The sequence below is a fragment of the Cyrtonyx montezumae genome, unplaced genomic scaffold, assembly GCF_038088225.1.
Source record: "Cyrtonyx montezumae isolate F1298 unplaced genomic scaffold, pur_monq_1.0 scaffold_7, whole genome shotgun sequence".
NCBI lineage: Eukaryota > Metazoa > Chordata > Aves > Galliformes > Odontophoridae > Cyrtonyx > Cyrtonyx montezumae.
In genome coordinates, this window is record NW_027072078.1 from 12,752,002 (window position 1) to 12,764,822 (window position 12,821).

General features: G+C 47.8%; 1 protein-coding gene across 1 annotated transcript; it reads right to left on the minus strand.

The window, feature by feature from the left end:
• Positions 1-801: 801 nt before the first annotated feature.
• CHRNA1 (cholinergic receptor nicotinic alpha 1 subunit) lies at positions 802-7,360 on the minus strand. The gene is made up of 9 exons (XM_065751427.1): positions 7,321-7,360; positions 6,700-6,845; positions 6,532-6,576; positions 6,036-6,145; positions 5,751-5,946; positions 4,889-5,126; positions 3,623-3,846; positions 2,489-2,728; positions 802-1,094 (listed from the first exon to the last, which is right to left on the minus strand). Exons 1-9 carry the CDS (start codon positions 7,358-7,360, stop codon positions 963-965), a joined length of 1,371 nt encoding a protein of 456 aa, XP_065607499.1. The 3' UTR covers positions 802-962.
• Positions 7,361-12,821: the final 5,461 nt, after the last annotated feature.

Below are 12,821 nucleotides of genomic sequence, written 5' to 3' on the forward strand. Positions count from 1 at the left end.
TTGCCACTAGAGTGAGCTGCTGCTCAACATTTGGAGGAAGCTTGGTTAAACTGGCAAATGTGAAGGGGGACGTCCTATCTCCTTTTATCGTACACACACCGGAACGAGCGTTGTGGTGCAGTATCTGTCTGCTGTTCGTGATGCATTTCAGCAGGGCAGGAGGCACTTTTCGGGGAACAGAGGTGCGGTTAAGATGTCGTACTGAGCACCCCCAGATGTGAAGCTGCCCTCACATTACTCAGCGCACAGTGTGAAGAGGGACACTGAGTTATGCTTGATGTTTGTCTATAGATTATTTGTGTGACCACAGAGCGGAGCTTGGTGATAAAGAAGGGTGAAAAATCATGTCCTACAAGTCCTTTACCCTGGTCTGGCATCGCAAGAAACAACTGTGGATCCATTTCACAACAAGAATCCTTCCCCTCTCTTTGCTGGAGCAAGAGTTCTGCAGCTAGAGCCTCGCGTGATAGTCATTCATTTCTGATTTGTAGGCAGAAATCAGATGATTAACCAAGGAGCTTGAGACACTTCTGCTGGTTACAGCTGCTGTTACGAGAACAGTCATTTGTGGCTCTGCCAGTACAAAAACCACAGAGCAGATATTGAAGCCAGGTTGAAAGCTGAAGTTGGATACAGATTTACAGCCCAGATAAAGCTTATTACTGCTATTGATGTCACTAGAATCATATTTGTGGATAACAAAGTCAGACAGTCTTATTAACACGTTAACATTTCTAATAAATGGTAAAATGGACCCAAATCTGGCTGACTGCCATTCAGCCTAGCAGTAGAGCAAGCATGTCATTTTGGCAGTGAAATGGCACCAAGCAGCAGCTCTGAGGTGCTAAGCACATTTTAGTATCCCTGCTTGGTCCTGGCAGAAACTTCCAGGGCTGGCCAGGTTTAGCAGTTAAGATGCTTTCCCACACTGACCCGGGCAGTGAATAGTTTCCATTTGATGTTCATCCTTGTTGATTTAATTCAATAAGGCGACCAGCAAATACAGCTAATGTTCCAATAATGCAGACTAGCATAAATATTACGAGGAGAAGATGATCGAGCACCATTGCAACAAACTTCCACTCATCAGCCGCCTGAAGAAGAAAGAAAGGAGGCAGTAAGATTTCTGCAGAGCTATGTTTGTAATGGGCACGATTGGGCCTGAGCACACTTCCACCCTGTTACTCTGCCCTAAAAACCAACATATCCCATCCTTAATCTCTGTCTCCTTTTGCCTTAGGTGCTCCACAAGTGCAAGAAGCTGCTGGAATTCATCTAGAAAACACTGCTAATCAGTTACTGCTTTGAGGCAGCTTGTAAGCAAAGGCAGTGATGTGACAGCCTTCAGAAGCCATGGCCTTTGGTTTATTTTGGGAATGCGACTTTTGAAATCCTCTGGAAGTGATATCAGTGAAGTCTAGATGACACAAACAGCTGGCTCCACTTCCGAAGGGAGCACTTGCCAGTAACTGAAGACCCTCCTTGTATGCACAGAAGGAAGCGGAGCCCAGAGGCACTGAAACCATGCCAGCCCTGCCTGAAGGTAGCGCCTGATCTGCGCAGGAGCCATTGGGAACATGAGACTCCAACCGGAGCCATTTCACACACTCCTGGATCGTGGCCACAGGAACAAACACCATGGTGTAAATTCTGCCTGGGTGAAGGAGAGGCCAGATTATTGCCCCACAGAGGCTCCTCCCCATCTGCAGCCTGTCACCACTGGCCATCCGCTGCTAAACAGCGGTAAGAAAAGTGAAGGACTGATCCTGAAGTATCCATTTAAAAGCTGTGTAAGCTGCAAAAATTGAAATGAAAGAGGGGGTTAATTGCACTGAATGTGCTCAGAGGAAGAGCTACCTTTTCCTGTGAAACACTGCCATATGTGACTCTGCATGCATTTATCCTTCCTTTGGTTTACAGTGTGGAAAAAGTCAGTAATCACAGCAGACTGTGAAGTGCCTCACTTGCGTGAACTGCTTGTAGCATACATGGATCAACACAAAACCTTATCAAAGCAGGAATTATCATCTGCAAGTCACACTTCAGGGTTCTCAAATAGAACTACACCTGAATTCTGCAGTTGCACTACCTTCTGGCTTTTCAAAGGCAAGGAAGGTGGTTTATCCCTGGGGGAGGATGCCTGAGAAGGGGACAGGAGGAATGTGTTATGGAATTGCTCACAGTTCTGGAAACTGCTTTGCTGCTTATGCAGCACCTCTGTGGCTTCACACACCCCATTAAGAAAACGTTAACATTGCTACTTTTTATCTCTCCTCTTTTTCAAACTGACATTCATTTACCACCTGTGACAATTATCTGCCACTCCTTAATGGAGTCCTCCACCATGGGCAGGAGATTATCCCCTACTAAAGCCAAAACAGGGTTAAGAGTGTTTTTGTGAGGTCTGGGTAATTGAAGAAAAATAAATAAATGAAAAGACGTAGCAGTATGAAAGCAAGAAATGAATCATGCACAAAGAATGCCTTACATTACTCGATTCTTGGTCTGACTTCATCGTTTCCGCAATATATTTGATTCCCTCTATAGCGTTTTTCACATCTGGATTTTTGGTAAGTGGGGAGTAGAAATTGACAGGCACAGGACCTTGCTTCCCAGAAATTTCAGAAATATCAATATCTTCTGCGAAAATTTTCTTGTCTGGTTTATCCCTGGATGGTCGTTTCATTGTCGAGAAAAACATGATGTTTGGGATTGTGTCAATAAAGATCTGAAAAAAAAAAAAAAGAGGCAGAAAAGGAAGGCTCCTGTTTGGAGGGGCTGCTGTGCAGATGCAGCTCTGCAATAAACAGAGGGGAGCTGAGCCAGTCGCAGATAACTTCCTCTCCTGGACTCGCTAGAAATTCCGCTTTGGAGTATGTCATGCCACATGCCTCAATCACACTGAGCTTCTTGTCTGCCTCGTGTCCTGGGGCAGGCAGGGTCACCCCACAGCCTGCCACATGCTTTCCAAAAGCAGCTTTGCCTATCTGTGTAGCATATATATAGAGACAAGGGCTGTGCCACCACTGGCCAGACTCGCACTGCTGCCAGCCAACATGGCTCCAGTGACCCCCATCCAGCTTGAGACGCACACCCTGGGTGCCTGGATTGGGAAACACACTTGGAGGGGTGTTTTTTGGTTACCTGTGCTTGACTTTGATATTGCAATGCAATTTGCATGACCTGAAGGGCCTGGCCCCTGTCAGATAGAAGTTTTCTGCAGTAGAAGGATTAATTAGACCAGTAAGGCCACTTTAGCCAGCTGACTTGCTTTCCTCTCCCTATACCACCAGCTGCCCCTGTTTTGCCACACCTGTTCCCTGCAGGGCTCTACCCAGTGGACAGTTTTGTCTTGTAAAGGAGCAGCTAGGCTGTGGATGTCCCATCCCTGGTGTGTTCAAGGCCAGGTTGGATGGGGCCCTGGGCAGTATGATATGATGAGTGACAACCCTGCCCATGGCAGGGGACTGGAACCCAGTGATCTTTAAAGTCCCATCCAACCTAAGCCATTCTCTGATATAATTCCGCAATTCCTCAGTTCTTGCTGACTTTTAGGAGAAAATCCACCAACAAGACACACAGCACTCTGTGGAAGAAAAACACACAAAGCTCTGGAGCTCACCTTCCTGACCCAGTGTGGCATGGTGTGAGTGCTGGGGGAGCGGTGGTGGGTGTTGATGACAATGACCGTGATGATGATGGAAGCGATGACAAACACCATAGTAAACAACATATATTTGCCTATCAGAGGCACTGCACTGGAGGTGGAGGGAATCAGCTCCACAATGACAAGCAGGAACACAGTCAGTGACAGCAAGACAGAGATGCTGAGGGTCATTTTCTCACCTGCAATGCAAAAAAAAGGCAGTAACCCTGGGTATGTTGATATCATGCAGTACTAAGTCAGTCTGAGAAGTCTGCATGTGGATGATGGCTACTCACACACATACATTTTCATGAATCCAGAGTCTAGATCCCAAAATAGTACTGAACCAGCCAGACCCAAGCACCTCACACTGCACCAACACCAGCACTGGGGTGCAAATCACCAGGTATGACTGGACTGAGGTACAGGTGGTGTGTGTGGAAAGCTTCTTTGCCAGGAGCACCCCATGGACTGTGGGATTTGATTGATGAGGTGCATGCACCTGGTTAATGGTTCCACAACCTCCTGGGGCTGGCTGCCTCAGCACAACGTGAGCTGACAAAAAGTGCATCTGGCGCCAGGGATCAGCTTTCAGTGTGTAGGATGTCAGAACCGAACCACAGGGCATGATTTGAACAGCTTTTTTCTATCTGCTTCAACTTGCCGTAAAGTTCTCCACCAAAAAGCTGTGCATTGGAGGTCTTCCACAGAAGGGGCTCGATGCAATTAAGCAGGGTGAAAAGCTGATGCCAAGTAAAATGAATAAAGCATGGGAATGGTTGTAGGGAGCACAAGCTTTCTGCAACAGAGCTGCACAGCAGAGACGAAGCAGGCCAGAAGAGGACAGAATTACTCTGTCAATGAGCCCACGTGTGCACAGACCACAAGGTCTCAATTCCAACACGGTATGAGGGGCCTCTGCCCCCTATTGCTCACATACTGTCTGACGTACAAACACCTTGGCCTGAGGGACAAAATCAGAGCAACAGCAAGCCAAATCTTTGCTTTGCAGAAGTCAATTGGATGGTTAATCAGCGTTTCCCATGGGAAATCCACCCAATCTATCTATATGAATAATTTCAGCTTAATTTGCAGCATGTTTAGAGCTGTTGCTTTGAGCTGAAACACCGGTTTACCACATGTCACCCTTCAAGTTGGCCGCTGACCTCAAGCGTTCAGAATTTCTCCAAAACTTGTTAGAAGAGCAATTTCTATGCCAGAAGAAAGACTGAACTCACAAACCTGAATCTGTGGGTAGATAAAAAACAAACCCAGTCAAAAAGGAGAAGAGCAGGCAGGGGATGATGACGTTGACGATGAAGTAGAGCGGCAGGCGCTGCATGAGGAAGTGGTATGTGATGTCCAGGTAGGGAGTATCAGGGCAGCAGGCGTAGTAAACCCAGTGTTTCCAGCCACGGTAGTCCTTCATCACCCACTCGCCACTCTCCATGAAGTTACTCAGGTCGGGGCGATCACTCTCCTGACAGCAAAAAAAAAAAACACAGCACCACAGATCAGTATATTATTAATACTAGGCATTCTGAACAAAACTCACATGGTGCAGTCTCTCAGGAACAGAATTTCCAATAGCTCAGGCGCTTTGTGCGTGTTCGTGACTCAAATATCCATTCTTATTTGCGTGATTTTGCCTTAGAACGTCATTCTTCATGCAGTGTTCAACTAAATATTTTACTGAAGGAGTTAGGGATAGTCAGGTAATGGGAAAAGCAGCTTAAATATTTACAGTTACGAGACATACCTGAGGAGGCAGAAAGTAAACGCAGACATGAGCAGAGAAAAATCACCCCCACAAATAAAGGAAAACAAAAGCAGAATGGGCAGTACCAGAAACAGTGGCACGAGGCTGTAAAGAGAATAGGCAGGCAGAAGGTTTGGGGAAGCAGGAGCACAGGAAGTAAGCGTATGCAGAATTTCAGAAGTCAAACTGGGCAATTTTGTATGACACCTACAAATGGGGCTTTTATATTTTACTGATAGTGCCTTGTTTTTCAGTCAAACCAAGGTTATATTCCATTTAAAACCCAAGAATTCCCTAAAAAATATACCCAAGTCTCTGCTGCTTTTCCCAGTTACCGTTGCTTACCGGGATGATAACCACCATTGTACCATCGTATGTCCACGTTCCCAGCTTCATGCTACAGTTCTGCTGATCAAATGGGAAGTGTGTGACTATGATCTCACAGTAACTTTTGAATATAGCAGGAGGCGTCCAGGTGATCTTTCCAGTGTGTTCCAGAAGGACCTTGGTGTATTTAACAATGGCAAAATCGCCGTCTGCACTGCAGAAGGAAGAGGGATGCTCACAGCTGCCCAGTGGCCAGATGCTGCCCAGGCTCTGGTCCCACCAGCTCTGCTCCCTGCTGCTTACTTGTTGTAAAGGACAAGATCAGGGCGCCAGATGTCATCTGATGGGATGCGGATTTGTTTCACACCACCGTAGTCATCTGGGTTCCACTTCAGGTTGATGTCTGTCCATTGCTGCGAAGGTAGGGTAGCAGCTGGTAAAAATCTCATCCAGTGCTACTTGACACTTCCTAGGGACACTTGCCTCCTTGCTAGGGCCACGCAGAAAAGTATTGACACATACTATCTGCCCTCCAGCTTATTTTTGTTTTTACATGAAATTAAATATCAATTTAAGACACTCAGTCCAAATTTAATATATCTGAAACCTGCTGTTTCAAATGCTGTCAGAGAAGGAATGATCAGCTGCAAAGCGCTTTTTTGTTCTTGAGGCCACGGAACAAAGGAATACTCTACTAGCTGACCCAGTGGTTCAGGGTGCTCCAAAAGTAGCTCACTCCTGGCTATGCCTGGTGTATTTATTTGAGTGGGAAGGAATGGTTAGCAATATTTAAGGTTACCTGCTTCAGGCGTACATTGGTTGTTACAATCTGATTTACTTCATCCTTGAAATGAGAAAAAAAAAAAGAGAAAGGAGACGCTAGTCGCAGGCACTGGGATTAAATGAGGAGAGCAATGCCATTTGGCAACTACACATGAAGCAGCAGATCTGCCTGCCCACTGCATACCACATTGATGAGCTGAATGAGCTGCAGCCCCACGGTGACGACGACGGCATCACGGTGATTCTCAACAGGGCGCACCACCTTGTTGTAGTCCCGGAACAGGTCGTCGACGAGGCGTGTCTCGTGCTCGTAGCACAGGGCCGGCCCGGCTGCGGGATGACAATGTGGCATCAGTGGGATTTAGTGGAAAAGGTTTGGCATCACAAAGCCATTATTCTTTCAAAGGACAGTTTACAGAGAATTATCCTAGTACAACATGAGCAGCTGCAAAACAATCCTGTGTCCTTGTCAGCAGTCCCACAGCTGATGAAATTTTACATGTCAAGCCATGTTTGCTACAGCCTCTCACACATTTTGAAATAAATTTAGCACAAGCGTAAATGGGAACATGGCAGGAAGATGGGAGACGAAGATGAAAACAACTGCACACAAACTCCTCAGTGCAAAATATCTGGTATCTGAAATTAGGAATATTGTAGCTGCTATCAGCACATGCCAGAGCTCTCATTAAGCAACACATTGTGCCAGATCACAAACCCACACCATGCACATACAAATCCATAGCCCCACACCCACGGGTAGGAACCAATGTGCCCAAGTTGGTTGCCAAAATGTGCTGTTTACCTGTGGAGAAGATCAGGAGCAACACACGACACAGCTCCATCACCTGAGCCCACTCCTCTCAGCACTGTGGAGCTGGGGCACACACAGTGCCTTTAAGGTCTGCCTGGGGGCGGGGAGCACGGCTGCCCAGGGATTGTCTTACACCACCTGTTCTAGGCATGACAGCTGATGGCCGCCACACCGGCTGCGAAATGGGAGCACAATGCTTTCACCGCTCAGATGGCTCCCAACGTTCACCAAAGGCCATTTTTTTCTGATCAGCACTGTGAGCTGCAGACAACAGGCATCCCAAGCTGGGAACAAGGCCACATATCACCCTGAGACCAGAGAAGCTTGCACAGTTTGGGTTCTCTCTCTTCCCAGGGCAAACAGATCAGCTGCTGTTCCTGGTGCACCCTGACCGCATACCGGCTTTGTGCAGGCATTGGGATGCTGTTCCTTCGGCTCCACGGGTGGAACTTCGGTACGAATAAATACATTCAAGAGTATTGAATCTCCTGGGATGTTCCTGAGGCACAGGATAGCATCCCTGCCTTGAAATCTGTGAGTTAATCTGAATAACTGTGATGGGAAGGAGAACCCTCCTGCCTCTGGACTTATTAAGCTGTGCAAAGGGCAGGGAAGTGAGAATGTCTTCCATGTCATGGCAGGTGCTACAAATCTGTGACGTCCTGAGTTCTGCTCATGGCTTTGGTCTAAGGGTGGTATGGAGAAGACACAGGAAAAAAAAAAAGACATCTCCATATGAGATGCAAGTATGACCTTAAACCTGGAGGAGAAGCCAAAGAGAGAAGAGGCTTATGTAGCATCTTTAAAATAGTCTGAAGAAGGACAGAAAACATTTGGGTGAATGAGTCTCATTCTGTTACATAAGGCACAGAGCTCTGCAACTGAAGCCCCATAGCCATGAGACACAGGTGCTGGGATCACATTTTGGAGAGCACTGCACAGCCCATCCTTGTGTACTTCCCTCATATCTGCTCTGGAGATGGGCTGCCACCTGGCTCCTGGCCATACCCACCGCACATGATGCCCTGAGCATCCCTTTCCAGAAAGCATTCCCACGGAGAGCTTTCCCAGCTTCGCCTCTGGGTGACACCAGCTGTATTTATATTTCTCAGGGCTGTCCTCTGCGCTGCCTGCCATCTGCATCAAGATGGATACCTTAATTTTATTTTTTATGTGTATTTTTTCTGAAATCCCTCCCCCCCTCACACTCTCTCCTACTAACCCAACACCCAGCCTCAGCATTTCATTTTCCCTCACATAAAACCGGTCTGCCGGCAGCTCCCATTGTCCCTGATCCCATTGCAGAGGGCAGTGTGCAGCTGCTGCAGGCACGGCAGCACCGCCAGCAATGTGCCGGCCCGCGGGCACCCCATCACAGCCCTGCAGGCTGCACAGGGGATGTGGGATAGAGATTAATCCAAAGAATAACGATCACCTTGAATAACGGCATCAGCACCAGCTTTCCCCATTCCCCTGCCTCTGGAGATGGCATGGCATCATCCTTTTGTAACTTGGATACATACCTGATGCAGATTTGCTTTTGAAAGGACAAAGCTGAGTTACGACAAGAATAGAAAGTAGAGCGCGCGCTTCCCAACTTCTGGTATCACCTTACCTACATCCTACCTCATGCAGCAGCTTTCCCAAGTGGGACCACAGACAACGCTTACCCTAAGGGACATGCTCACACTCACAGTTTTTAAATACACTATTTTAAAAAAGATTTGGCTCTCTGTTGGAGTAACTGCAGTGCAGACTGTTGCTTCCAGCTCTACACAAAGTTGCTTGCCCAGCTCCTGTGAGGGGCAATGCACTTCGGCCATGTGGACTTCAGAGCTTTCCTTCAGATGTTTTGGGGAAGCCCCACTACACAGCTTGGGGAAAGGGGAGCTGGCAGTGTGGACAGCATGTTTCACTGGTTGCCTTTTCTTACCCAGTCTAGAAGGAATAGTTACATCCCCTCAGCTCTGTTTGGACACAAGCTCTCCAGAGTGCTGGCCCACGAGGAGACCACTGACACTGCCCTTACACACTGTCACCCCTGGCTTGTCCCTCAGACGTTCCCCATGCAGCCAGGATAAGATCTACCACTTGAAAATGTCTCTACGACCCCATGGGAGCGCCATGGCTCCTAGCATTGTGGCAGTGGGTCTTTCATGGCCAGCATTAACTGAGCAAACACTCAGAGGAGAGTTTATTTTTCTTCTAGCTCAGAAACTACACAGAGTGTCGCGGAGCACATGCAGCAGGGCTCTGCAAAGCATCCATCTCACCTCGGGAAGCACTGCTCACTGCCCAGAGCCCCTGGTGGGCTCAGCTCGGTCCCGCAGCACCGCTGCCCTGTCAGTGTGCCTCAGCAGCTGCTGACTGCATGCCAGAGCGTGCACTTCTATCGCTTGCTTTGGGAGATCTGCCAGCACATGCACCACGTTGTGTTTGTAATTAATGGAAAATACCGACTTCTGTGGTCCCTGTTGTGTGTCTCTCACCTGCCTAGCTCCAGGATGATTTTGCCCCCTTGCAGGCTGGAAGCTTTCAGCCATGTTCATCCACTGGGTTGGCCAACAGCCAGCTTACAGGCTCATGTTTATAACCAAGGAAGCAGAAAAACCAACACCATGCCCTCAACTGAAGAAACACCTTCAAAGCCACAACTAAAGCATTAAAATAACATCAGCAAGGTGCTGGATTACAGCTGCAGCCAGCTGCAGCCATCATGGCTCTGCAGTCCAGCATCCAATCCAGGTGGAACCAAGCACCGGACTGCAAGGGCTGCTTCAATGCACTTGGGAACGTGGGTTAGTGGATGTGGTGGAGATGGGTTGGTGGTTGGACTAGATGATCTCAGTGGTCTTTTCCAACCCTCATGATTCCGTGATTTTATAAGCAATGCAGGAGCAAAAGCAGCACAAGAGAAACTGGAACTGAAATAAACTGAAAGTCGCTCATAACTGAAGAAGACTCAGGTGCAGCTGTCACAGCAGAACAGCTTTGTTCTTAATTAACACTATTAGCAAACCAACGTGACAGTTTAGGAGCAAGGCCAGATCCACTGCCTGCACTGCAGATGGAATGAGGGAGTGTGTGTGGAGGATTCCCTCCCTCCCACTAGAAGGAGAGCATCAGGCCTCAGCACCCTGCAGGACCATGGCTGCTTCCCCTGTCTGTGCTAAGTGCTGGGCTTGGTGAGATCCTTCCAGCAGGCCTTGCAGCATGCCACCAAATTCTCATCCCAAAAAATGTATAATTTTAATAATTTGGGCAATCCTGTTTGCATTAGTAACACAGTTATCAGTAAAGTATGGGAAAAGGGGCAAAAAAGTCTACATTCATATTGTAAAAAATCATAATGAGGAGGAAAAAAGACCCCATAGACTACACAGTGCTTGGAAATGAATCTTGGTTGGCTGCCAAGCTTTCTTTTCAAGCAATGCCTAATTGCCTCAGGAAATGCATTAATCAAAGGGTCCCAGAAGCCCAAGAATCATTTTCCACAGTCCACCGAGACAGAGCAATACAGACCCGGGCAATACAAGGAGCTGCGTGCGTCCTTGAGATGCAACACTTACAGGAGGAAAAGAGAGGGATCCCAACTAAGAGCTCTTTCCTCAAGCAGCTTATTGACATCGTACTTGGGAGAGGTCCAGTCAGAACAACCGGCACTCTGAACCAGCAATAGGAATTAGGGCAGCGCATGAACTCTGCTGTCAAACTGATACACAGAAGAGGAAGGCATCAGTGCAAGGGCTCCTGAGTGGGTAACAGCACTCATGGCCCCAGCTGGAGCAGCCAGGAGCCTGATGGCCCCACAGGAGCTGCTTCTGGCACATCCCCAGCCTGGCTGCCCATGTCCCATCTCTGGGGCTTCTTGTCCACTCATCGCTGCTCACAGCGTGGAGCAGAGGATGAGGGGCCCTTTCTTCACACAGCTTGCTCAGCAATCATTTTTACCCACAATGCGTTTCCTAAACCCCATTCTCATACATTACATAAGCTTTCCAGGTCTGTTCTGCAGTTGCTAAGCAGTAATTTTGCATGACTAAAAAAGCAATCCATGATTGCTAGGTTCACTAAATGTTTTTTTTGTTTTTTGTTTTTCCCTTGCTGCAATGTAATTGCAGCTATAATACAAACACTGCAGAATGTCCATCAGCAGGGAAAACCAGGCTGAGAACAGAGCAAGTAGACCAAAGCTGCCTTCTAGGAGCCTTCACTTCCTCCTTTGCCATTGCAGGAGATGGAAGCTTGATATAACATGAACTCATATGTAGTAGGTTTTCCTTCCTGTCAGGTAATGTGGCGAAGCCAAGCTTCTATCCCAGCATCATAGGCACAGACTCTGCATGAACAGATCTCTAATCAATGTAAGATTTTTCCCCAAAGCTCCCAATCACACCCCATGCACTGTCCCTAAATACATGTTTCTCCAACAATTTCAGTACTTAATTTTTCTAAGTCAGTAATTCCCTGCCTCAATCACATTTTAAGAATTAACCTCATCCTGCTTTATCTTCTCTGGAAGATTTGCTTTCCCCCAGACTCCACTTGGATCCCCTGACCACCACCATCCCCCATACTTGTTCCCAGGGCTCCCCCTTCTCTGTGGGAAGACCCAGGAAGGAGGTTCTTCCTCTGCTCACTGCTGCTCCCCGCTGTGCTCTGTCCTGCTTAGAGCCACTGGGGCAGCTCCAACACAGCCACATGGCTACAAGTTTACAGCACTGCAAACCCTCGGGTCAACTCACCAGTTACAGAGAACACAGTAGGAGCCTTTGTCAAGCTTCTCCATCAGCACTCCCCATGCATTTTACCTGCATGCACTCCAGCTTCACCTTCTTCCTTCCAGGACAGATGCTTCCTGCCTGGGCATGAGAGGGAAGTATGTGATGCAGGGAGGCAGCTGACTGCTTCCAGAAGAGAGAGCAGCTGGTTGCAATCCTGAGGTGATTCTTCCTCCTCCTCCTGGCTGCCTGAGGGGAGGGCTGGGTGAAGCCCCAGGTAGCCTCACCTGGCTGCTCTCCTTTGGGGTAGGCAGCAGAGAAAGTGTCCAAGCAAAGCATTTCCCTGGCTCTAGCATCTCATCATGTCTTTCTTCCACATGGGTCCCCATCTATGTGCCCCAAAGACTGATCCCTTCCTCCTGTCCTTTTACAAGCCCTTCAAGCTGGGATTTCTGCCCCTTTTTCTGCTGTTTCACACCTTCAATGTGAAACATGTGCTCTGGGATGTATTTGCATTTGACATTCAGTGGTGTATCCATCTATTCAGGGCATCTACCACTGTATAGTGGCAAACCACAGCGCCAATTTGTGTACAGGCTATTACAGCAGTGTGTGTAACCTGTGAAGTAGGAGGTGACTTGATGGCACTCGTTCGGTTTATTTATGAATTCTGAAGCACTCCTGAGAAGTATCCTTGGCAATGTAGATAGAAATTTTCAAACAAAATATAAAGGGAAATTCGCAGGAACCTTAGCAAAGCATCAGGCTCCA